The sequence below is a fragment of the Lathamus discolor genome, chromosome 4, assembly GCF_037157495.1.
Source record: "Lathamus discolor isolate bLatDis1 chromosome 4, bLatDis1.hap1, whole genome shotgun sequence".
Lineage (NCBI taxonomy): Eukaryota > Metazoa > Chordata > Aves > Psittaciformes > Psittacidae > Lathamus > Lathamus discolor.
The window spans coordinates 8,219,153-8,245,456 of NC_088887.1; the positions used below are offsets into that span (position 1 = coordinate 8,219,153).

At 46.6% G+C, this 26,304-nt stretch overlaps 2 protein-coding genes across 5 annotated transcripts in view; both read left to right on the forward strand.

Annotated features, from left to right (window-relative positions):
- Positions 1–15,518, forward strand: part of CASR (calcium sensing receptor) — an 89,300-nt gene extending 73,782 nt beyond the window's left edge. For all 4 annotated transcript variants that reach the window (XM_065676195.1, XM_065676194.1, XM_065676197.1 and 1 more), the window contains 3 exons: positions 6,983–7,213; positions 10,404–10,527; positions 13,519–15,518. In XM_065676195.1, the coding sequence (XP_065532267.1) occupies positions 6,983–7,213; positions 10,404–10,527; positions 13,519–14,969 (1,806 nt within the window). In that variant the 3' untranslated portion in view covers positions 14,970–15,518. The remainder of the gene's footprint in view (positions 1–6,982; positions 7,214–10,403; positions 10,528–13,518) is intronic.
- Positions 15,519–18,897: 3,379 nt separating this feature from the next.
- On the forward strand, positions 18,898–24,970 carry LOC136013006 (cystatin-B-like). Its single transcript, XM_065676199.1, has 3 exons — positions 18,898–19,032; positions 23,301–23,402; positions 24,156–24,970. Exons 1-3 carry the CDS (start codon positions 18,967–18,969, stop codon positions 24,282–24,284), a joined length of 297 nt encoding a protein of 98 aa, XP_065532271.1. The 5' UTR covers positions 18,898–18,966; the 3' UTR covers positions 24,285–24,970.
- The last annotated feature ends 1,334 nt before the right edge of the window (positions 24,971–26,304 follow it).

Here is a 26,304-nt window from a genome sequence, read left to right on the forward strand (position 1 = left end):
CCAAATCCTGTATGCCATGACCCCTGGGCTAAAGTGATAGCTGAGCTCTCAAGTCCTTACACCTCTTTCAGCATCATGAAAGTGTCTTTTCCGGGTGCTTGATTAGGAATCCAGAACAAGAGTGGAGAATGGGCCCTCAGCAATTCAGAATGAAAAGAAGGATGTGCTATCTTCAGTGTAGTTGCCAGCTTCTCATCTTCACACTGAGCCATGAAGCGGAATTGTTCGCTGCTCTCAATATGGGCACTCTGTCAAAGTAAAAGAGAAAAACATTCGGTAGCAATTGGTCCAGACCTGTTTTACAGGCCTGGATATAGCTAGGTGGGCAGAATTAAAACTCAGTGTGGGAAAAGCATCAAGAGAAGGGGGAATCATTTGTCTTTTATGGGGACAGACACCTATAATGAGCCCAGGGTCACTTCCCTTGCAGGACTATTTGGCCTAGTGAGGAAACACATTAGAAAGAAACTGCAGAAGAAAGCAAATGATATTAAACCCTTGCCGGTATATGGAGACCAGTTAAGGACTTGTCACACTTGAGACAAAGGAAATTACAACCTGTAGCAGATCTGGATATTGATGTTTATTTAAGAATTATCCAGACTAGAGCATTTAACCTGCTTGGTGTCTCACACGCTCACTTGCTTTCCCCACACCGTTATATTCACCAGGTCTCAACTTCCCCTCCCAGCAGGGACACGGTGGTGTTCTGTCAATGTGGAAGTCAGCAGTTCGTGCTGTACAGCTTTTCATTTACCAGTCTCGAGCATCATCAACCTGGACAAGATCACTGGCATCCCCCAACATTTGTCTCCACACATCTCCTCCTCCAGGATCTTTCCCCACTTTCAGTGTTTCGCATCCAGATATGATCTTCGCTATCTTCTTTCTAGCCCTGAGCCCTAGGTTTTGGTTGCAATCAGTTTCCTAACTGGTGGTTCTGTCTCACATCTTGTTACCAATTGGAGGGTCTTGGACATGCCACTTTTGGTTAGTCCAGCTGCTGTCAAAATGTACAGCTAGTACATACTGCTTGCAGCTAGCTTGTGCTCCAGAGTGTAACAGTTCAGCTTACACACAGCACACACACAATTATTGGCTGCCTGACAATGTTCACAGTTTAAGTGGGGTTTTTTGCCTGCTACTGGCTCTAATACTAGTGAAATAAAGTAAGTGTCTACTGTAGATCACAAAGAGGTGAAGAAAAGCTAAGGGAGCTGGCAAGGCAAAACAAAGGTATTGAGTGGTGTTTATTGAAAGTGAGACAGCGTCCTTCAAATAGCTGAGTTATGTCCAGTGAGTAAAACAGGAAAGATCATAAACTCTGGCAGGTTAAATGCAAAAATAAAATAAGCAGGCCAAAAAATAAATGAGGAACAGGCTGTAAATGGGAAAAAGCTCATAAATCCTTATTTAAACACTTCAGCAGTAGGACTGTCTGTTGAGCCATAGATTATCACTGCAAAAGACAAGGTGAGGCCTTGACAGAAGAAAAGTGTGCTTTTTACAGACGAACTTGAGAAAGTTCCTGCATTTGTTTACTTATGAGGCACTTGTAGAGGTTCTGTCTGAAGTGACTGTTGAAGAAGCCATGGGACACAAGAGCGAAATGAACCTTAATACTTCAGTGCAAGTGAATGATGTTCACCTGAGAGCTCTGCCAGAGCTCACAGATGAAGTAGCTCACAGATGAAGGAGTTGAAGTGCTGGCTATGGTGCTCAACCTGTCACTTGAAACAGTCTTAGGCCCCGAGGCCTAGAAAGTTGACACATGTAACATCAATTTCCTAAAAGGGTCCTGGAGGAGATCCAAGGAACTAGCAGGGTCTGATGAGCCCATTATTAGAAACATTAGTAAAGAAAATAATATATATATCAGGAAGGAAAAACAGGATATACTGAGGACTTGATGACTTTTGCAAAGAGAAACTGTGCCTCTCCTGAAGCTGTTTGAAGGCATTGGGATGTTTATGGATAAGGTTGCTCATGGAGAATGCTGAGGCTTCTAAAAGGCTTCTGGTAGCCTGTTACCAAATTCAGTCCTCACATGGATGAATAGTTGGTTGAAAGTTAGCAGAGGATAAAAATAAGTGGTGAGTTCTAACTAATCACAGATGTGATCTTCAAGCTTGAACAGGTCCTTGGGTGAACTCCTCAGGTCTTAAGCAGTAATTAAAGAAGCAAAGGTACTGTTAGGAACAGTCACACTGGAAAAGGGACAGGGAGGTAAACAGAGTGTCCTGGGGCCACTTTATTAACCCTTGGTGCCCTCACTTCAATATCATGTTCAGGTCTCAGAATGGATGAAAGAGAAACTTCCAAACTGGGAAAGCTTGGAGAAGGGTCCAAGTAACAGCTTCTGTACAAGAAGCAGCTAAGTCAGATAGGGCTCATCAGCCTGGGAAAGAGGTCGCTGAAGAGAGATCTGACAAAGGCTTCTAAAGTCCTGAGAGGCATGGAAAACATGACTAGCAAATGACAAGTCTTTTCCAACATAAGCATGAAGGTCATCAAAAGAGATTTGTAGCTACTCTGTTCCAACAGGCAAGAAGAGTTGCTTTTGACATCAAATGTAGGTCTCCTTGCTGTCGGAGGCTGTGGATTTGAAAAGTCTGCACTGGTGCAGAACACAAATGTGCAATGTCTTGGTCGAAAAATCCACCACAGATTACCAGGTACAAAGGCCTTTAGCATAGGAAGTAACTGAGCTGCAGAATGCAAGAGTATTCTGGGGAATTATCACATCCCCTTCTACTCTTGTGTTGGTATTCGCTGTTGGCCACAGTCAGAAGCAGGTCCTGGGAGATGGGCTGCCAGTCTGCCCTAATACAGCTGTATTTATGATCCTCCCATAACAGTGAAAAGCACATGACCCAGAATATCAAGCCTGGATAAAGCATGGGATGCTATGATGCTGGGAATGGCCTTACCAGGAATAATGGGAATAGGGAATAGGGCAGCTTGCAAGTCCTTTCTGATAATAGGTGTTTTAATGAAAAAGCATTGCAATTCAACGTGAAGCCTGTGACAGAGGGGGAAAAAAAAAGAAGGAAAAATTCCATCTGAAGACAGCAGCTTGCACAGTGCTGTCCCTGCAGGCTTCCACCAGCCACTGATGGTGCATTCAAGCCATGCGGTCAACATTTCTTTCATAAACTTTTGGTTCCAGACTGTGACACACGCATCTCTGACACGTGCTCTTGCCCTCACGGAAACAGGGTCTTTTAAGTCTTCGTGCATTGAGTCCTGGGTATTTATGTTTCTATTTTTAGTTACAAAACACAGTGACACATTCTTAACTGTAAAGCCTTTAGCTAATCATTGATAGACTGCTGCCTGTAAAAGAGTGCTGTAGTTACTCAGAGTCTACAACTTCCTCTTTTAAAGTTTAGTGCTTCTGTATTCCTTGGCTGTTTAAGCTGTATTTTCATCCTGCTGAGAGCAGAACTTGTATAGTACACAGATATCATCCTGGGATTTTCTTGCCATCTAAACAAGGATCATGTCCTAGTAGTTGTTCAGTTACCATTTCACAAGCTGCCCTTCAGAAATTTAGACTTGAAGGCAAGCTTTGGTATTTCCTGGAAAGAGAAGCCAAGTTTTGTTACTCCTGTTATTCTGTTGCCCCTCCATTTGGTATTTTAAATAGGACATGTGTCTTTCCTGCATGAACTGATACACCAGGCTCTGCTGCTCCCTAGCTATGGCTGCATATCTGAGGCTGCTATTCTGTGCCTGAGGAAAAACAACATTAAATGCAGATCAGTGCTTGTATATGAATATCTACCTGCCAGATAGAGATATCAGCCCATACATGAAATGGTTTGTAACCTGAATCTTCAGGTGTAGGTGGGGAAAAATGCTGCTAAACTAATCCTACAAAACCCCGCCAGGAGCTAGGGATATATGTCGCTTTCTAAGCAGCCTAACGTTAGGAATAAGAAAAGACTATAGGAAAAAGCAAAGGAATAGACTATTGAGATGAATGCTGTGAAAAAAAAAAAAAAAAACAACCAAAAGAAAGTGCATCGAGGGAACCCAGAACTTTCCACTGTTGATCTTGCTGACTATAAAACCAGCCAGCCTCCTTCCAGGAGAGGCAAAACTCAAAGTGGAGAATCTTCAATATGGCTCTTGTAAGATTGTCTCCTAATGTGTGTAGTAGCTGTAATCAAAAGAAGTGCAAAGCCTGCATCTCCCTATACAGATAAAAGTCAACCCAGAAGTGATATCCAGTCAGCATATCCTGGTGTTGTTCTGCAGAGTGCTACAGTGCTGCATGAGAGCGCACTACGGAGTTAAGAGTAAGGAGAAACACAGCATTCAGCTCAACGATTCAAACCTGATCTGGATGTCACAGCTGCAGGTGCCACCCTGTGGTAGGTGTGTCATGGTTTAAGCCCAGGCAGTAATGCAGTACCACGTAGTCTCTCTCTCACTTCCTGCCTTCCTCCCTACCCGCTCCCAGAGGGATGGGGAGGAGAATCGAAAGAATTCAACTCCCACGGGTAGAGATAAGAACAGCCCAGTAACTAAGGTATAACACAAATCACTGCTGCTACCACCAATAATAATGATGATAAGGGAAATAACAAGGGAAGAGAATACAACTGCTCACCACCCGCCAACTGATACCCAGCCCGACCCGAGCAGTGATCTCGCCCTTCGGGGTAACTGCCCCCAGTTCTACATCCTGGGCATTACTTGCCATGGTACAGAATACCTTTTTGGTCAGTTTGGGTCAGGTGTCCTGTCTCTGCTTCCTCCCAGCTTCCCCTCCTCCCTGGCAGAGCATGAGACTCAGAAAGTCCTTGGTCAGAGTAAACATGACTTAGCAACAACTAAAAACATCGGTGTTGTCAGCGCTGTTCCCAGGCTGAACGTCAAAATCACAGCGCTGCACCAGCTACTAAGAGGGAGAAAAATGACTGCTAGTGCTGAACCCAGGACAAGGTGCTAGAGAAAAGTCCTGCTTGGGACTTCACACTGATGATGAACAAGGTTCCTGCTACCATGTCCAAGATTGCAGCCCCAGTAAAATGAGGCCAAAGCGAGTTGATGCAGCACAGACATCACTGGGGATCTGCAGACCTTGTATCACCTGTTCTGAACTCAGAGCTGCTTCTGCTGTGTTCTCACTGTTCCCTGATAGAACTGGGCAAGTAGCATCTTCTTGACTGCCACTCAGGGAGGAGGGGGAGGAAAGGAGAGCTATGCCTTCTTTCCTTCCCCACAGCAAGCAGGAATGCCCTGGCTCTCCACTGCAAAGTGCCAGAGCAGAGCACCTTCTTTTGCCATGTCCATCAGAGGGTGAGGTCTTCAAAGGACAGGTCCTGGCTTTTAAGTGAGACCACTTCAGCTGCACACCTTATGGAGCAGCTGGTCTGCAGAGGAGGGCCAGTGGTGCTGAGAAAGACAGAAAGAAATCCTGCCTCCACCATCTCATCCATTATCCAAAGACTGAATACTGGGGCAACATTTTGATGTACTTCCATCAACATCACACAAAGCTGAAAAGGTGCTGCCAGCCACATCCTGCCTAGTAACACTGTGATTTTTCCAGACCCTGTCAGGCTGACATTGATATAGGCAGTGAGAGGAGGGTATGTCAGTAGCCCTGGAGATTTGAGCCTGAGACAGGAAGATCCCAAAAGGAAACAGAGAAAAATGAGACAATTCAGCAAAACTGATGGGAATTAATGAAGTGATTCTGTTCCCCTGTCCCCGTGCTTTCAGGTGGAAAGGCTTCATCAAAACAATGTTGTCTATTCTATGCCTGTGGGGTGAGGAGTCCTCTGCCTGCTGAGACAAGTTAAATTCATTGTGTTGTTTCTTATATGTTGCCATCCAAGATTGTAAGTTTGGGTACTCGCAAGTGAGAGAGAGAAGACTGGGCTTACAGGCTGCCACAAATGCTAGAACCACAGCAGCAACTATATCTCAGTGATCTAGGGACAGCTGACAGCCCCCCGAGTCACCTCAGCTTTCCATAGATGACCTCTACAGAGAAACTAAGAATCAGAGAATCCTAGAATATTTAGAGTTGGAAAGGACCTTAAGATCATCTAGTTCCAACCCCCTGCCATGGCTGTTAAATGATGGGCGGGAGGGGGCAGAGAGGGAGGGCTGGAAATCTGAAAGTGCATAAACCAGCAGCTTCTGAAGATCTATGGATGAACTGTATTGCAGTAGCCAGTACAGGCTTTCCTTCATGCTGCGGTTTCTTTGGTCTACTTGTCAGGCCATCTAGATCATGAATTTTGCAGCTGCGGTTGTCCCTGAGGTTAACTGCGCTTGTCTGCAGCATATGACAGTTTAAAACATGAGGTGAAAACTACAGGAGTCAACACATGGGGACAGGCAGAATGTGATTACTTGAAATTACACAACCAAAAGCCAGGATCAAAGAAAAAGGGGTATGAATTCTCCAGCTTGATTTGTTGGTTTTTACTGCAATGCGTTGAGCTTGGGGTATTTCAATGAAAAGTCAATTTTGAATTGTTTCTCAAGCATTCCCGTTTTGAGTGTTGGATTGTTCAGAGATGTGCAATGCCAACTGAGAGCACTTATGCAAAGTGGTTACAAGAGCAGCGTGAGAGGGATGCATGGGTGACCGAAACACTTCAGTGGCTGCAGTCACTTCTCTGCCCCTGACGAAGAGCTGCCTGATGGGTTTGCAGAGGTGTGTCAAAAGGGACTGAAGAGGAATGCTAAATGGTTGATGGGGTAACAACTGTTGTTACAGATGTGTGCCGACCACCCTGAGGGCCATGAGACCTTGTGTTGCCTACAAGGTTTGTACAGGCTCTCTCTGTGTGTGATGTCTATGAGAGAAAGCCTGCTACTACTGTAATTAATTAATTTTTAAGAGATTAAGAACTGTAGTAAAGTAATTATTTCCAGTTCTGTCTCCATAGCAGATGTGTGCTGTGGTAGAGTTGTGAGAGGCAAACATTCATGATGTCTCTTCATCTCTCTCTAGGTGCTCAAGCATCTGCGACACTTAAATTTCACCAATAACATGGGGGAGCAAGTGGATTTTGATGAATTTGGGGACCTGGTAGGGAATTACTCAATAATCAATTGGCACCTCTCTCCGGAAGATGGTTCAGTCGTCTTTGAAGAGGTTGGGCACTACAATGTTTATGCCAAGAAAGGGGAGAGGCTCTTTATCAATGAAAACAAGATCCTGTGGAGTGGATTCTCTAAAGAGGTAGGTGCTTAAATCCTCACAGCACCATTTCCCAAGTCTCTGCGGACTGAAATTTGAACTAACCCTGCACACTTCTCGTATTATGGCTCTGTGTCTCATTAGAAAGATCCATTCATCTTACTGTATACATGGTCTCTGCCATAGTCTCTCACACCCTGATTACACACTTCTGGAAATAACAGGCACCTGCTTCTCCTCTCCTATACATTTGATGAGCCTGGGTATTAAGCCCTGTCAACCTGCCCAGGTTCACTTGGACATGGTGCTCAAATAGAGATGCCAGTGCCTGCTACTGTTTTTAATCTACCAGAAGGTGCTTCTGCAGTCTTAAGAGTACACGATTTAGCCATTGATTTTAGTCAGGCCTAAGTCCTTCTCCACTTCCTTGCATATGTTAGAACTTTTCAGCATAACCATTGTCGCTAGCAGCCACAGTTGTGTTCTCTCGTGTGATAGGAAGGTGGTGGAGAGATCCCTGGGTAAGAGCCCCCTCCAGCCTAGACAGAAACTGTGGTTTCCAGAGGGGATGCTGAGCAGGCATCTGGCATGTGGCCTGGGAGGTGGCACAGGAAGCTTAGAAATGTCACTGTGAGGCCTGGCTGCAATGTTTAGATGTATTAAATCAGTACCTGATTACTAAACAAGGCAATTCACTTCCAGGTGACAGATAGGTAACTGCTTCTGCAGTAGCTATACTTATCTAATACAATTACACTATCCATTAAGCCTTACTTACTCCAGCTAGCCCAGCTTCTCTTACAGCTTAAATCCAGAAATCTCTGAAAGAGGCATGGGTCAGGCAGAGCACATTACAGAAATACTGAGCTCAGGCTTTTCTAAGCCAAGCTGGAGTCTTTGAGACAAGCTACAAGCAGCATTTTAAAACCCTGATGTCCTAACCCCTCCTTCTGATCATTGCAAATGCCACTGGCACCTTTTCCAACAGCTAAGATGTTACTGGTTTTTACTTAAACCAAGTAATTGTGTTCTGTTGGTCTGAACTCCTCCAACAGCACTGTATTTACCTCCATTCTCTGTCCTAAATTGTTAAAAGTTAGACTGGATGTTGCCAAGTGTCCTGTAAATTGTGTGCCAGTGGAGGGGTTTGTGATCCCTGTGTCTGCTGCAGCTTATTTTGTCAGTTTATAGAGTCTGAATTTCTTCCAGGTAAAAGGCTTTGCTCAAAGTGAGTAGTCAGTACTTCACTTGCTGAAGTTTTCTGTGCCTCTGCCATCCTCAGAAAAAGATTAAATGTAGTTAATTCTAACACAGGAACTTCAGTGTTGGCCAGACTCGCAAAAGAACAAGTTAAAGAGTAGGTAAGATAGATTCATTTTGGCAGAACTTGATGAAATTCCCCACAGAATACTTAAGAAGGCAGCCAAAGCAATCTCAAAAGTGCTAGCAATTTATCTTTGAGCAATGTGGAGGATGGGTGATGTCTCAAAGGATTAGAGGAAGGTGATTGTGAGGATTATAATCTCAAAATTGTAATCTCAAAGGATTACAGGAGGGTACCTGTTTTTAAAAGCAGAGATAGGAAGCCAAGGGAATTACACACAATTGAGCTGGGTTTCAGTAACCTCAAAGACCAGATAAAAAAGCCCTATTAAACAGTTTATAAGCACAGGATAATAAACTGATAAGAAAAAAGCAAAATGGATTTGTCAAGATGAAATCGTGCCAGACCAATTTAATGTTCCTCCTTGGAAGCTCAGTCAGCTTAGTAGATAATGGGGAGGCAGTGCCTGACTTCAGTCAGGCCTTTGATTCAGCCTTGTTCAAAATCGGCAGTGACTGTCCAGACTGGTGAAGTCCTCTTGGTGGATGCACTGCATGCTGAAAGACTGTCCCAAGGAACAGGTCTTAACAGCAAAGAATGCTTCAAGTGGGGAGCTTCAGTATTTGTCCTGGATGTGTATCTGTCCAATGAATTATGCAATCCTGATTAACAGCTTAGAAACGGTGTTCCCAGACTGTGCTGCACCTGTACTTCAGAGTGAGAGGCAACAGCGACCACTCTCAGCTGCAGGTGAATATCAAAATGGGTATCTCCACATAGGAGTTGCCACTATCAAGGCAACTTACTTGCAGTACTCACATACCCTGTGGCTGAGGTCAGTGCCTGTATACAGGAAATACCCAAACCATATCTCAGACTCACCACCTATGTGCATCCACATAGTAGGTTCCTGGAAATCAGCACTTGAGCAAACTAGCAGTAAACTCATAAAAAGATGAATAGAGGCTTCCAACCAGAGCAGCCCTTAAGTATGTATGGATCACAGTACTTTGCTGGCAGTGGAAAATGTGGGTTTACCTCCTCTGAGCTAGGAAACTCATCTGTGCTACCTCTTTCCTTAATTTAGTTGGGAAAAAGGTGAGTCCAACCTCCAGTTGTGCTCCTCAGTAAAGAAGGCCCAGCCTTCTACTTACTATGCTGAACTCATTGTCAGTGTGCATCAGGCATGCAGGGAGCATGCCTATACAACCACTTGCTGCAGGGATATGACCATGGCCAGGTGGACTCACACACAGCATAAGTGCACAGCCAGCAGGGGACACAGCTCATCATTTGCAGCAGCAGAAACCTGGAAGCCTTTGGATTTGCATATAGCTGCCAGTTTGCATCTTTAGATGCTCAATGTTCCAAAAACAAGGCCTTTATTTCATACGGAAACTCCTCTGGTTTAGTTAATTTACCTGTTTTGTTTCTGGGTTGGAGAGGGTCTTCAGCAAACAAGAGGAACTGGGTTTCAAGAAACTCTTTTAATTCCCATTAATTTGTTAGCACTCAATATGCAATATATGGAATATATTTGCAAGGTTGACTCAAATTCCTGCCAGTAGAGACTGGTTGTCTTTTAACCCTCTAATGACCATCTTCTGGTATTTGTATCATGGGTCACATATGAGTTCAGAGTGCCCACAACACAGAAGAGATTACAAAGATCTGCTGATCTACCATCCCTTGATGTGGTCTTTCAAACAAATACCACTGCAGTGAGCTGGGGGAGAACTACTGTGCCAAATGTCTGTTGTGTGGAGCAAAGAGGTGAGCTTCTGAGGTTCTCCATCCAGCATGTTAGTCAAGCAATAACACCCTTGGAGGAAGCCCAGGGTCCCACTGCAGAGAAGCTGCACATGGGGCACTGACACTGTTAACCTTTCTTGGGCTCTTTTCTTGCAGGTGCCTTTCTCTAACTGCAGCAGAGACTGCCTCCCAGGCACAAGGAAGGGCATCATTGAGGGAGAGCCCACCTGCTGCTTCGAGTGCGTGGACTGCCCCGACGGGGAGTACAGCGATGAAACAGGTAATACCCCCGGAGCTGTGCTGGGCTTGCAGAGGATCACAAGAGCCCCTGGGCATCACCTGCGGTTGTGCTGAGAGCACTTCCCTGCAGTGCTGAGCTGGGGGCTGCCTTGCCAGGGGGCTGCACAGAAGGTCTGCAAGGGCTTCTGAAAAGCTTACAGGAGTTGAGTCCTGTGGCCCCCAGATCCGGTCTTCCACTAAACCTGCTTGTCCCTGCTGTGCTCAGTTACAAAAGTTAAGGCAGAGAACTTGAGAAAAAGACTTGCATATAGGAAGCCTCTCAGGCAGCCACAGATAAGCTCCATTGCACTGTAGCAGTAGCTTTTATTCCTCCAAAAACCTGAAGGAAGGAGACACTTCCTACCCTAATCCTAAATTCACAGAATCACAGAATCACAGAATCCCAAGGGTTGGAAGGGACCTAAAAAGATCATCTAGTCCAACCCCCCTGCAAGAGCAGGGTAACCTACAGTACATCACACAGGAACTTGTCCAGGCGGGCCTTGAATATCTCCAGTGTAGGAGACTCCACAACCTGCCCTCCTCCGTCTTTTCCTCATATTAGCATGGTTTTATTTCATACTTTATGAAGAAATAAAGTCAGTTCCATCCCTGACTTCACAAGCAGAGAGGATTATTTCCCTTTATGGAATCATCAAGCACAGTTTCTGTTGAGCACTGGCACTGCAAGAGAACCAAAATCTCAGGGTCTTACCAAACACCCATGGACATCTTGTTTGTTGGTTTCAGTAGGATCTTGGATCACGCCACTCAGGTTCTGCAGTGGAGGGAAAAAGTAGCCTCAGTTTTAGAACTGACTGAAAAATTCTGTATTTCCAACACCATTAGTGCTCCCTCAGCGCTGGGCAATGAAGGCAAATAAATCCTTTCAGAACAGTAGTTCCCTTCACACTGAAGAACACTTGGGATTTCATCACACCCCTTCCAGCAGCACTGGTCCCAGTGCACACTTGCAGACCTTGGCCAAGATGAAAGCTTCAGTAAGCTGCTTGCAATGCTTAGAGCAAGCATTCTTCTTTGGGAGAATCTAATTTGTATCCTGTCACACAGGAATTCTGTTTTTAGCATGAACATATACTACTGCAGGATGCTTGGGAGAAGCATTTTCAGATTAAATGGAAGAAGTTCTGGCCATGTGTAATAGGGGTCTTTTGGTGTTTTCCTCCTGATTTTGGGAGCTAGCACTTGGTGCACTGGTGAAATCTGTGGGGCTGAGGGGGCAACTGCCTTCTGACAGTTTCCTGCTTCAATTTCAGCTGACAGTAATACTCTTTATTTCCTGCGATTGCCAGTCTTATAGGCATAGAGAGCAGTTTTACAACCAGTCTCACCAGCTGAGACAGTGATGCTATCGAAGGAGACAAGCTGTTGTGTCCTCTCACAGCTGCATGCTCCCACCCTTTGTCTGGGAGCAGCACTGGTACTCTGCAGCCAGGGAGAGTTGTACTGAGTCTCTAGTCTTCCTGAAAACCAGCTCTAGGCAGGCTGAATTTCCAGCTAGAATGAGAACCTGTGTGACCTCTAGTGCTAACACAAAGGAAGGGGCCAGAATGAGCAGCCTTGGGGGAGGAGAGAGACCTGGTTTACTCCCTTCTGTGGCAGCATGGTCTCTGAAGTCACCTCAAGCCAACAGTGAAAGCGCATCTTTAGGATGCAGTGCTAGATAGCTGCCCTGTCTCTGGTAGAGGTGGATGCAATCCCTGCTATGTGAAGTTAGCTCTGCCTTTCCTGCAGTTTGCAGGAGATTTCAGGTAATGGATGTAAATGAAATGAAATGACACATGGTGATGGGACCTTCTGACTGAGCTTTTGCATCTAGTGCCAGTTTTTCACATCAACAGCTTGGGTGAGGCAATCAGTCCTTAGGAAAGCAGTATCAGGTTACAGATGCTCCTTCCAACCAAGCCTGCAGGAGAGAGCTTGAAATCCTCTGTCCTTCTTAGCTGGGTATTCCTGTCTTTCTCATTAGCACCATGCTCTGTTCTGCAAGCTATGCACTGAGTCTCCGTCAGGTGCGAAGCTCAGAGGGAGGCTGCTGCTAAGGGAGTTTTCTGAATGTTTGTTCCCAGAGCTCACTGCAGGCCATTGCTATCCTGCTGGAATCCTAAAGGCTGAGGTAGCTTGTGACTTCCAACTCACTGCTCTCAACCCCTTTCCACTGCCATCAAAGGAGTCGTGACTGCCTCCGGTGGAGGCCAAGACCCATTTGGATCAAAGGAGAAGACCAGAAGTAGCAGGTCCTTGCCTTTTGATTATGGCAGTCATTGGAGACATACATTGCTATCCCAGCAAGCACAACTAGTTTCATGCAGAGGAAAGAGATGGAGGCATCAATTTTCCCTCTGAAAGTACCAGTGGGACACTGGGTGTGGGGAGAGTGATATCTTTAAGACACATCTTCCCTGACACTCCAACATGAAATGAGTGTGCTGGGAGTCAAGGGCATTCCCTGCCTTCAGGAAAGAGCAATTTAAACACTTCTAAGACCTGCCTCTGTAGAATATGAACAGGATCTTAAAGCACTAAAGGAGGCAGGCACGTTTTTCATTTTCTCTGTAATAGAGACACGCAGGACGTTTCACATGATGGTAAAAGTGTGAGAGGTATAAAGACAGAGAGAAGTAGATGATAAAAACGAAGGAACAGGAAGAAAGAGGAATAGTGCCTGTGTTACAGTAGTTGCAAAGTTTTGCCAAGAAATGGATTCCAAAAGCACAAGGGCAGGGGCAGGACTTCCCAGCTTAAAGCTGGAACTAAGCATGCCTTGTGATCTCCTGCCTGTGGGAGGCTGGTTGTTCCAGTGTAAAATACTCTGAAACACCAACATGCGATTCTGTGAATCTGTAGACACCTGAAGGGAACACCCCATGTATTTAAGATGAAGGCTGGTATGTAGCCGCAATACGTGTCAACCCACGTTTCAGCCTCTCAGTGTGACAAACCTTCCGTCTTCCTGTCACTTCTTTTTCAGATGCAAGTGCCTGTGACAAGTGCCCTGAGGATTACTGGTCCAATGAGAACCACACATCCTGCATCCCCAAGCAGATAGAATTTCTGTCCTGGACCGAGCCCTTTGGGATCGCTCTGACCCTCTTTGCTGTGCTGGGAATTTTCCTGACCTCTTTTGTCCTGGGAGTCTTCACCAAATTTCGCAACACACCCATTGTCAAGGCCACAAACCGGGAGCTGTCCTACCTCCTCCTCTTCTCCTTGCTCTGCTGCTTCTCCAGCTCATTATTCTTCATTGGCGAGCCCCAGAACTGGACTTGCCGTCTGCGGCAGCCAGCTTTTGGCATCAGCTTTGTCCTCTGCATCTCCTGCATCCTGGTGAAAACCAACCGTGTTCTGCTTGTCTTTGAGGCGAAGATCCCCACGAGCCTCCACCGAAAATGGTGGGGCCTCAACCTCCAGTTCCTCCTGGTCTTCTTGTGCACGTTCGTACAGATTGTCATCTGTGTGATTTGGCTGTACACGGCCCCGCCATCCAGTTACCGAAACCATGAACTGGAGGATGAGATTATCTTCATCACCTGCCATGAAGGCTCCTTGATGGCCCTTGGCTTCCTCATTGGCTATACTTGTCTCCTGGCAGCCATCTGCTTCTTCTTTGCCTTCAAGTCTCGAAAGCTGCCTGAGAATTTTAATGAAGCCAAGTTCATCACCTTCAGCATGCTAATATTCTTCATTGTGTGGATCTCCTTCATCCCTGCGTACGCCAGCACATATGGCAAGTTCGTTTCTGCTGTGGAGGTGATCGCAATATTGGCTGCCAGCTTTGGGCTCCTGGCCTGCATCTTCTTCAACAAAGTCTACATCATCCTCTTCAAGCCTTCCCGCAACACGATCGAGGAGGTGCGCTGCAGCACAGCTGCCCATGCCTTCAAGGTGGCTGCCAGGGCCACGCTGAGACGGAGCAACGTGTCACGCAAACGCTCCAACAGCCTGGGGGGCTCCACCGGATCCACTCCTTCCTCCTCCATCAGCAGCAAGAGCAACCACGAAGACCCCTTTCCTCTACCAGCCTCCGCTGAGCGGCAGCGCCAGCAGCAGCGTGGCTGCAAGCAGAAAGTCAGCTTCGGGAGCGGCACGGTCACCCTGTCACTGAGCTTCGAGGAGCCGCAGAAGAACGCCATGGCCAACAGGAATGCCAAGCGCAGGAACTCCCTGGAGGCTCAGAACAGTGATGAAAGCCTGATGCGGCACCGGGCGCTGCTTCCCCTGCAGAACAGTGAGCCCCTCAGTGCTGAGCCCAGCTTCCAGGCAGCTTCCAGCCCAGAGACCAGCTCGCAGGAGTCAGTGGTGGGTGAAACCAAAGAAGAGGTACCAAGCCCTGAGGTGGAGCCTTCCCTGCCATCAGCTAACTCCCGAAATTTTATAGGCACTGGAGGTGGCTCTGTAACAGAGAACACGGTACATTCCTAACAAAAGAAGATCGTGAAAAGCACAACAGCCCCCAGGAGGAACTTGCTCACCTCTTGCTTCTGAATGGGAAAGACAACAAAGACACATTCCTGTGGCACAGCCCCACCAAACCTTACTGTTAGCACTGGCAGGGTAACACACCTGCCTCCAGAGGAAGGACTGTGTCTGGGGAGCCTTGGACTGGATTTGCTTTCGCTTTATTGAAACCAGGACATCTCAGAAGGACAAGTGAAGACCGCCTCTGGTGGGGCTTAAGCAGAAGTCTGCATGCTGCCTTGCCTCCATAAGCTTTTCCTGCCAGACTGCAACTCAGCTGACTATGGGAGGCACTAGGCAATTCCATTATACTCTGCTTTTACATTTATGTATAATATTCCTCTTTCCCACTATGTATAATATTCCCTCTTTATCCAGTATATGTGATCTGTAACCATGTGCATCAGGACTCCCAGCTCTACCAAAAGCAAGGTACACGGTTTCACTTGGGGAAAGCACGGTCATGGGGAAAATAAAAAAGCCCCCAACATCCTGCATGCTGTGTACAGCCAAGGGTGTGAACATGTAAAGTATTTAATGTGACAGAGCGCCCTGCTATTTATATTTAGTAATGTCCCAATCTCTCCCTTCTGCCCAGCAGGAAATACTGGACAATACTCTTCATAGACTCCATTGCACTAGCCCAAGCTACTAGGTTCCTACTGGTTTCCTCCAGCTGAGGTAGTTTTACCTCCAGCCTGCCTGCTTTAATGGAGGGGGAGAACAGCTTATAAATCCCTCCCAGAGAACGTTGTGAGAGCACAATGAGATGTATCCATGATCGATTATGTCGCTAGTAGTTGTATGCTTAACAAAGTGTTGCTGCTGTAATATTCCACATGGCATACATGGCTAACCCTTTCGCACCATAGTCAGTGTTGTGCTTTGCCATATTAATCTGCCTTGCACCTACACAGAGCATTTGAGCTAATTGTGATGATACTGGTGGGCCTGATACAAAGCAAATGAAACAAGTGAAATTGAGTTAGGTGTGGAGAAATAGCCTCCAAGTGTGGTGATATGATTGCAGGAATGGATGAGCATCTAAGTGTGTGTGCTGGTACATGACTGGATGAGGAAGATGTACAGGCCTAGGCTCTGAGACATGCACAAAGACAAATGGATAAATCAGATATGTTTTGGCTCCTATAGGCCACCGATTAGGTTATTTCCCTCCTGGCCTGTCTTGAATAGAGGGCACTTAGCACAGGAAGGGTGGACTGAACCTAAGTTAAAACTGTAAGGACTTCAGAAGAGAGCATAGCAGAACTTCATTACTCTTGTTCTGCTCCCCCAAAAGCAGACATTAAGTTCTTCTGATTTTGCAAGGCACACCTGGATCTTCTCCATCCATGCTGGAAAGGTTGAAGTAAGAGAGTCATTAGGAGAGAGATTTGGTGCAGCCTGATGAGAGAAAAAGCACCCCTCAGCAGCCTAGCAGGAGGGGGTGGGTTACACTGCAGAACTGATTTCCCTCTTCCCAGGTCCCATGTGCAAGAACTGTCTGACATGAAGATGTCAGCACCCTCCATCATCAAGCGTGAAGGGAGTCTTAACCAGTATCGAAAGGTCTACAGCCTAGTGTGAGCAGAGATGAAAGGACTATGTGAATGCGTTAGGGAAAATACCACAATTCTCTTGTTACTGTTTTTGCTTGGTTGTTCTTTTGCCAGGGCAGGAAATAAAACTTACAGGCGACATTACTGCATAAAAACTTTGTTTTGCCACCTCCACTTGTTGCTGACTAAGAACAGGGGTTTTGGCTTAGGAGAGCAAACTGGAAGTCCAGAAGCCCAAGAAGCATGCTATTCAGACAAGTTATTTTAGCCCGTTTGGTGATCTGTTGCATCCCCCTCAGAGTGGGCTCAAAATTTAATTGCAGCACATAAGAACCAATCTGACTTCAACTGTAAGGCCTGCAAATTACAAGCACTTGAGTTTCAAGAGCTCTGTTTCAAACTCAAAATGTAGTTTGAAAACACAAATCCTTGTGGCCACAGTTTTGGAAACCACATTCCACCCCTGGACCCACTGAAAGTTACTCAAAAAACGGTCCCTTCTTACCATGGCTTCTAGGCATAGTTTGGGTTATGGAATCGAGATCCTCGGTCTCCTCAGTCTGACTGCAAGAACGGAGATTGGCACTAGGTGGCAGAAAAGGCTAAAAAAAGTACTTCGGCTAAGGGCCATACTTCCCAAAATATCAGTAAGCGAACAGTTTTAGTGCTTCCTACGGGCCAAACCCAAACTGAAGCGCAACTGACAGCACTGAAAGCAGAGAAGAGCGTAATGAATGAGATGAAAATGACACAAGACACAAACCAAAGACTGCACAAACACGTGCAACAAGAGAAACTAAAAGTCACCACCCTCGGCTGCCTTGGTTGGAGAGCAGTATTCACTGGCTAGGCAAACAGTAGGTAATGTTGACATTTGGGTGGTTTTCATTCTTTGGGTAGTTTTCATTCTTTAGATGTTTTTTACTTCTTTACATCTACTTAAAAGGAATTTATAGCCTGGCACACAGTGAGGCTCCAACAGCTGCCATAATATTACACCAACAGACCAACCGTGCTCAGTTTGCTGGGGAACCCCCATCCACCCCCAGTGCACACCCACCTGGAGTTCTAAGCCTCAAGCCCCACACACTGCGTGACAGCCGCGCCTGCAGCCTGTAAAGCGACACATACACTAGACGCAAAGAAAGTTAAGCAGAAAAGAACCCCACACCCTCCATGAAGGCAGTTTGAGGCCAGACCCCTTTTCGCATGCACAGAGGAGGGTGTCTGTTCTCCTCCTGCCAAGTCCAGCATAGGAGATTTGCTCAGACACCCACCCAAAAGCCGGTCACTCAAAAACCAGTGTCACCCAAGACAATACTGACGCTGGGTAACACCTTTCTGTTGAAAGCTCAAGCTTGAGAAGCTCCACTGGTATGCCTCACTAGAAGCTGCCCACGTGAATGGTTGCCCCATCCCCACCCCAACCCCTACCATGGCTCAAAAACCTACTGGAAAGCATGTGCCACTGTGGTGATTCCTGAACCAACCAGCAGCAAAGCAGCAACAGAGTGTATCTGCTCTGTGGTGGGATTTCTATTGGCAAACTTGGCTGATGGGCAAGGAACTGCCCCAGTGAAGAGCCCGATCCTTCATTCCCACTCCACTCACAAACATGGCAGAGCTCTGCCTTCCCAAAGCCCCAGCAGGGTGTTTATTTGCCCTCCACAGAGAAGAGAGATGGTACCAGGGGAAAGAAATACTGCTTCCTCATTCTGTTTCATGCTTCTCACCATGTCATCCATACCAGTGCAGGAAGTCCATCCAGTATGCAATACCTCCTGCTATGAAATTTAGGGTTGTATTTACTGAATTTTCCAAGGGGTGCTAGGAAGCAGGGGGGAAGGTAGGGTTTTGTTCTTGTTTTTCCAAGAAATCCGGATGTTTGGGGGAAAATATAGCTAAAAGCTGGACATTCAGACTGCAGTCTCACCAAGCGGGGTCTCAAAAGTTGGATGATTCAACATGGCCTTCAGTTTGCTGTCTGAGGAACAGCAAAATCAGCCTGGGAGAGGGAACAACATGGTGAACGAGGGAGTCCCAGATGTGGAACTTGCCATGGCACAGCGAAAGGTGACGGCTGCTGGAAAACGTGACACACGGGGAAAGCCAACTGCCGCAGTGGAGGCGAGCACAACCCTCGTGTGGAGCTGTCACAGCGGTGTCCCCGCTGGGGCCGTCCTGCAGGAGCTCTTACTGCCATTGGCTTCTAGCTTTTACCCTGTTCTACTTCCCTGCCCAGCCAGCGCTGTACCGCAACCACCGCAGCCCGGCTGCCACCGCACTCACCCAGCCCTGCGGACCACCCGCCCCAGGACCCGCCCGGTGCCGCCCCCGATCCCGCCCCCCGCCGGAGAGGAAGGGGTCGGAGCGGAGCGGAACGGAACGGAGCGGCTGCCACCATGTTGTGCGGCGGCGCCTCGGCGGTCCGGCCCGCTACCGGCGAGACGCAGCAGATCGTGGACGAGGTGAGTGGCTCGGGTGAGCTCCGCGCCCGGGCAGGGCCTGGGGTTGCTCCCACCGCGCCTGTTGGCGTTCGGAGCCCGCCGGGCCGGGCCCCCCCGGCGGGGCATGCACCAACCGGCGGTAGGTTCGATTGCGCCGACGGGCCCCGACCCCCCGTGCGGGGGGACGGTGGGGTCCGGGTGCGTGTGTGCGAGCTGAGCGCGGAGACGCCTTTACTCCCATCAGCAGGAAGGCTGGCAAGCGGCGGGGATGTGTGCGCAGTCACTGCCTGCCCGGAGCCTGCCCGGAGCCTGCCTGGCCGAGCGTGGCTTTATTCAGAGCAGGGTCAGCGTTTTAGAAGCGCGTTTGTGAGCGTTTGGAGGGGACCCGCCGGCGGCGTTGAAGCGCTCCGGGAGAGGCGGGGTGCGCCCAGCTCCGTTCCTGGCTGTGCAGGTGGTGTGTTACCTACCAGCGTCCGCGCAGGGCCAACGGGCGGCTCTGGTGTGTGCGTGTTCTGGAGCTTGAGGAAGGACCTCTGGTGGCTTTTACAAGGTCTGAACATCGTAACCACGTTCGTGTGCTGGGGTTTGGTTGCTTGTTTGTCTGGGGGCTTTTGGAGGGTATCAGGGGATAAGCAAAAAAAATGTGCTGCTTCTGCTATTTCCTAACACAGAATTGAGCTCTAATCACTGCCGGCTCCAAATCCTGATACTACTTAAGAGTAACTTAAGTACTGCCCATATTTTTACTCTGAAAATGCCAATGTACAAGTGAAGTTCTTTCAAAGCACGTGGTGGTGTTTCAGTCCCGAGAAACCCAAGTTCCCTCTGCTTTTCGGTTTTAGGTAGGGTGTGTCAAGCCAGTGATGAAAGATGAAGGAGGAGCTCCAGCTTCTTACGTGCTTTGTCATTGTTTATTCCCTGGGTTTATTCCAGCCTGGGTTTATTCCCCAGGCTGCAGCTGTTTCTAAGCATGTACAGAGTGCCCAAAGGCACAGTAGTCATTGAAATGAACGTTTAGCTTGTAGAATCTGATGATCTTGCATTTAAAAAAGAGATGTGCATCTCCAAAGCACCAGCGTGGGTTTGCAGTAATGACTACGTTACTGAGAGTTGCTGAGAGAGAGTCACAATTACTGTTTTGACCTGAAAGGGCCCACATGTCGTGTTAATGGTAATGCAAATATGCAATTAGCGTTGCACATGGGCTGAACACTAGGTTTGAAATCCTGATTTTTCTATTCTGTGGCAGGCTGCAAGGGGTTGGCAATCCAAAGCTGAGATGAAGAGTATAAAAACAGCACCCAGTTGGATTCAGAAGTGAACATAATTAACAAAAATCTGTTACTTTCATTTAAATCACACAAACACTTCAAAGTTTGTCCAGCTTGTTTTGACTGCCAGTTTAAATTACTGAAATACATGTGGGAAAACCCAAAATGTCACAGACTGTGAAGGAAACATTAGTTCTGTTAAATAAAGGTAGATATCTCAAATTGTTTTGTTTGCTTAAAATCAAATCTTTGTGGAGATTTGTTAGAGCCTGCCAGTTCGCTTGCCATAAATACATTTCCAGTCCTTGCCTGCGTTGTATTGTTTCATAAGAATTCTGGTGATGACCAAATGTGGCCCTGGCAGGTACTGCTGCTCACCTAGAGCAGGTACAGCATGAGACAGAGCACGACATCTTCCTTCTGACGGTGTCTGGTTTAGGAGACCCTTAGGCACTGCATCTTACACTGCAGGGATTTCCACCCAAGCCTGTTCAGCCTTTGGCTTGTCACTGGCAGCTGTGACAGAGGTTAGTTAGGGTGATTTTAAGCCATCTGCCTTTTAGTAACTGCTCCGAGACTAAGCGAAAGGGCCACACTGAACAGCAAATAGCCTTTGGGGTATGATCATTTTCAGCCCTGTCATTGAACCACAGATTGTTTGGGTGGGAAGGGACTGCATCTTCTGTCTGAATGCAGGGTCAGCAGCCCCAGGCTCCTTGGTACTTTGTCCAGTCAGGTCTGAGGATGGGAAACTGCACAGCTTCTCTGAACAGCCTGCTGTAGTGGGGGAGTGTCCCCAGGGGAAAAGCTTTCCTTATACCCAGTCTGAACCTCCAGTTTCAATTTATGACCATTGTGTCCCGTTATTCTGCCATCACCCCCCAGTGACCTGACTCCTTGTAGGTACTGGAAAGCCTCAGTGCCTTCTCCAAGCTGAGCAAGCTCATTTTCTTCTCACAGCACGAGTGCTCCAGACATCTGAGCTCACTACAGTTCATTGGCATCTTTCTTGTATTGTAGGCCCAAAACTGGACACAATATTCCAAATGTTCTCCAACAAGCGCCAATAATTTCCTGCCTCTCTCTTCCAGCTAGGTTCCTGCTGATGTTATTGTGTTACTGGGGCACAGTGCTGGCTCATAGTTAGTGCATTGTCCACCAGGACCCCCAGACCTAAACTGAGATCACGAACTAGCAGGGTGGGCTGATACCAGATCTTGCACAGTATTTCCCTCTGTGCTCTCCCTCTCCATACTGAATCAGGGTGCTCACTAGTAACTAGTAAGTAACATGCTGTGCTGAGTCACTGCCATAAGCTTGCAGCCACGTCTGGCTCTGAGCTGTCTGTGGTCATAGAGCCCAGTGGCCAGCTTCCTGGTGGAAATACAAAACATGCTGAGCCAGAGCAATTCTGAGACTATGAAACCAACCTCGTACAGTGCCTAGGATTGCTAAAGGAGCACAGGGCAGGGTAGAGTCAGTGGGATACCGATGTCTGTCCTCTCCCCTGCTTGAGATTTGTAGTAGTAGCTCTGGTGATGGCAACTGAATCCACTTCCTGCTTCCTCTGACTCAGGGGAAAGGAAAAGTGGAGGACTGAGTCAGTGTGCTTTCTGGGCCTGTACCCTTCCTTGTATCTTAGAATGCAAGCTTGTTGGGTGCACTTTGATTTGCATATGGAAAAAAACATGTGCAAAAGCATCCAAACATCATTATCCTACTTTTGATGTACTGTTCATAGCCTGGAAGAAGTGTAGAGACCTCTGAGAGAAGAGGTACAGTATGGTCTTGGCTGCCAGGGACAGGATGGTCACTGCTGAGCTGTCTTGGAAATGCACCAGGGTCTGGTCCTGTGCCTTCTCAGTGCTGGGAGAGGTGGGAGAACGTACCCTGTTGCAGGAATTGTTTCTGTTCCTACTTCGCCGAGAGCAGTGGCAAACTGGCACTTGTTTACTCCCAAGGAAGCAGGTGGGATTCAGGCAGGAGAGCAAATGTATTTATTCCCCTTGAATTTAGGAAGAAGCAGAAGTACACTATATGACTGGAAAGAGAAGATCCGCTCACTGCTTGGTACAGTTGTACTCAGAGTGGAGGGAAGGCTACATAATGATGCAGTGCAGGAGCTAAGGCCTGGGTAGAACTGCACCTGCAGCAAGGACTTCTGAGACTAATTCATCCCACCCTTGTAAATAAAGCCTGAAATCATCTGCTTTCCTGACCAGGAATTTCACCATCTAGCCATGACGTTCTAGAGAGTCAAGCATGGGAGAGAAAAACTGCAACTCTTACGAGTTCGTGCCTCCCTCTGGGGCGCTGAACAAGTTATTCTGACTTCTTGAGCACCGGTTTTACACTCTGAAAACTTGGTTGATAACTCAGAAGGCTTTATGCTTCTGTTATTTTTAGGAAAATATTTGCAGTTTTAAAACGTTACAGATTCCAGCAAATATGGAAGAACTATCAAATAAGAGTTGTAAAAGCCTAGGCTTAGGTAGTTTGCTTTCAGACTGTGGATGGATGTCTGTTCTGTGATGCCAGATCAGTAAGAACTCGTTCTGAATTTGAAAAGGGAGCTAATGCTGAAGTAGCCCTTTTTCTTGTTGTAACAATGATGTATATTGAAATCTTCTCTTTAAAAAGATACAGTCCTGTGCATTTAGATCCTGAACCACTTTACGTTTGTTGTTAGATATACAGGACAGAAAGAGAAGCTCAGATATCAACAGAGGAAATAATTTGTCGAATGAATCTGGAATGCCCTCATAGTTTTCTGTTGGAGACTCCAGACTTGGCGACTGAATCATACCGCTGTCCTGGCTTTGCTTCTGTCTATGTTTCTGGTCCTGGTTTAACACAAAACTTAGCATTATTCATTTTGATTTTTTAATAACTAAGAAAAGCAGGATGTCTCTGTGTGGGAATTCAGCAGCAGTGACCTGAAGGGTGCTGGAGCACACTGATAGTGTAAGCTTTAGGTCCTAAGCTTCATTCTTAAATAACCTCTATTGTTTCCTTAAGGTGAAATCTCAGCTAGAAGAAAAAGAAGGGAAAACCTTTGATGTCTTCACTGCCGTGGAGTTTAAAACTCAGGTGGTTGCTGGAACAAACTACTTCATCAAGGTAAAGGATGCTGAGCAATGAGGCTTTATTTTCTTTTTTAATTAACATGTATAATATTTGGAGTAGTGGGGTTTGTCTTTTTGTTCTGGTTTGGGGTTTTTACTTTCCTAGAGAGGAATCCTTATGATTTGGCCTGAATAAGAAAAAACTCTGTTCATTTAAAAATACCCCACTGTTAAAAAACCAAACTTAATAATCCACCCACCACCCAGCCTGTATTAAATGGAGATAAAAATACTTCTCTGTTTCCATAATTATTTTTACTTTTTAGTTATTTTCTGAAGCTTGGTTTGGGGAATAATTACACGTGTGTGATGTTGAGCACTAACATTGCATTAAGTGAAGTCCAGATGTGCAAAGACACAATAAAGCATCCAGCCTGCTCTGACTTTGCCTGTAGTGCTACCACACATAAAACCAAGCACTTGTTGTGCCAGATAAGATGAGAGCATTTTGCATGTATTTAATGCAGTAATAACTTCTCTGCAACTCCTGTCTGATTCCCTCCCTGTATGTTCCCTATCTCTGGCACAGCGAGGATTAACAAACAGAACAGGCAAAGAAGAATTATGTGGTGTTTCCACAGTCATGACTCCCATTCTGGTTTAAAACAAGACCTCACCTTCTGAGGTGATGGGTTTTCTTACTACTTCTCTGCTTCCCCATCCTTGAAACACACCAGTCTACACCATCCCTCCCACTGAAGGCTGCTGTTACTCCATGGAGTAACTCACTGGTTTTCATGCTTTGCAGGTCCATGTTGGCAACGATGAGTTCATGCATCTGCGGGTGTTCAGAAGCCTTCCTCATGAGAATAAGCCACTGAGTCTCCACAGTTACCAGAGCAGCAAGACTAAGCATGATGAACTGTCTTTTTTCTAGCAAGCTTATCTTGGGTGTTTTATTACAGTTTCTTGTGTGCATTTTCTATAGGCTGCAAAATACTGATTCCTGTGCCAACAAAGGAGAAAAGAAAGTATCTTCTTTTTTTAACTTAATGCTGGGAAAAAAATTCCATGGTTTTTACGCCATTCCCTTCCTCTGCAGCATCTAAATTTGAGTCACACAGCTCTCCTTTCACCTTCACTAATGCAAACCCAAGTGGCTGCACTGACTTCAGTGCAGCTTAACTGGAATACTGTGGCTGAGTCCCATTTGTGGACTTCCTTGGTCTGGAAATTGGAAGGGGAGTGACACTAGCACTCGTGTATTTGCAGCAGGGAGCAAGAGGAAAGCCTGAACCCTTTCTGTGCTGTTCTGCAACTGTGAATATATCTGTAGATTCAAATTGTACTATATATTTTATTGGGAATGCCCTGAGGAGAGACTTGAGCTGAAGCAATTTTGAAAGTAAGAGGAGGAGTGTATCTTTCGTAACAAACATTCCTTTGGTAATCATGTTTGTGCTCTTGCAGCAGTAGAATATAACGTCCAGTAGAGGGTGTATGAGTTTAAAAGAACCCAAAAATCTTGCTTATTTTCTCAGTCCTAAAGAAAAGTCCGGGAAAGGAACTTAAGCTGGACAAACATGTCTGCACTAATAACAATAAATATTTCTCTTGACTTGACATGGCATATTTGACTGGTGTTTCACTGTTCTCTTTACTGGTTTTCAGTATTGGTTATTATCTTGCTCAGATTTTTTTTTCCATATTTTCATATGGGAAATACGTTTTTTTCGTATTTCAGATAACCTTATGTTTATGTCTTAATTAGAAAGATCTTAATCTGGTGAGAGACATGTCGGGTAACAAAGACTTCTGCAATAGAAGGCACACTAAGGAAAATGGGCTCAGTGGAGCAGGAACCTGCTGACAGAGGACACAGAAGAGACTGGGGGACTCAACGCTGGCCCTCTCTCAGCTTTTTCTGGTAGGACTTGCTTTCAGGAACTTGAGGTGCCTAAGAGGAGCAGAAAAGTCTGGAGAGCAGAAGAATTCCCTCAGTAGAGCTGGATCAGGCTAGGGAAATACTTAAACTGGCTGGACTTAGGCAATGCCATGGGGTAGGACTGGATGCATCCGTGGATGCTTTGGGAGCGGGCCAGTGCCACACTCAATACTCTTTGAAAGGTCATAGGCATGAAAGGAAGTTCCTGAGGACTGGAAGAAAGAAAATGATGCTCCTATATTCAAGGAGCATCTGGAGGCTCATCAGCTTCACCTCAGTCCCTGGAAAGGTAGTGGAGTGAGTAATGTTGGAATTCATTTTCACAATTATTAAGGACAAAAAGGTGACTGGAAATAGCGTGGGCTTACAAAGGGGAAATCATGCTTAATCAATGTGATAGCCCACTAGGATGAGAGAAATGTCTTGGTAGAGGAGAGAAGGGCTATGGATGTTATTTACCTTGATTGTTCAGTATGGCTTTGGATACTGTCTTCCACAGCATCCTCGTAAGGAAACTAAGGGCATGCTAGGTAAGTGGACTGCAAACTAGCTGAATGGCTGTGCTCCAGAAGTTCAGCAGCACCTAGTCTGGCTACATGTCAGTCCCTAGTGGTGCACCATAGAGGCTGATACTGGAACCAGTGCTGTTTAACATCTTCATCAGTGACCTGGACAATGGGACCGAGCACACTCTCAGCGGGTTTGCAGGTGATACAAAGCCCAAAGGAGTGGCTGATACACCTGATGTCTCTGCGGCTGTTCAGAGGGATCTCAAGAGGCTGCAGAGGTGAGCAAACAGACATCTTGCAACTCAGCAAAGGGAGGTGCACATTCCTGCACCTGGGAAGGAAAAACCAGGCTGGCTGGAAAGCAGCACTACAGAAAAGGAGCTGGGATTTGTCCCATCAGACACCTTTCAGCGAAGGTGACCAGTGGTATGCATGGGCTGCATTAGGAAGGGCATTGCCAGCAGATGGAGAGGCCATTCTCCCCCTTGCACTGGTGAGGCCAC

Excerpts from the sequence above, each read along its gene's own strand:
- LOC136013006 (XM_065676199.1), top strand. The coding sequence starts at position 18,967 with ATGTTGTGCGGCGGCGCCTCGGCGGTCCGGCCCGCTACCGGCGAGACG. Across the intron at positions 19,033-23,300 it reads CGCAGCAGATCGTGGACGAG|GTGAAATCTCAGCTAGAAGA; the intron begins GTGAGTGGCTCG and ends TGTTTCCTTAAG. Across the intron at positions 23,403-24,155 it reads GAACAAACTACTTCATCAAG|GTCCATGTTGGCAACGATGA; the intron begins GTAAAGGATGCT and ends CATGCTTTGCAG.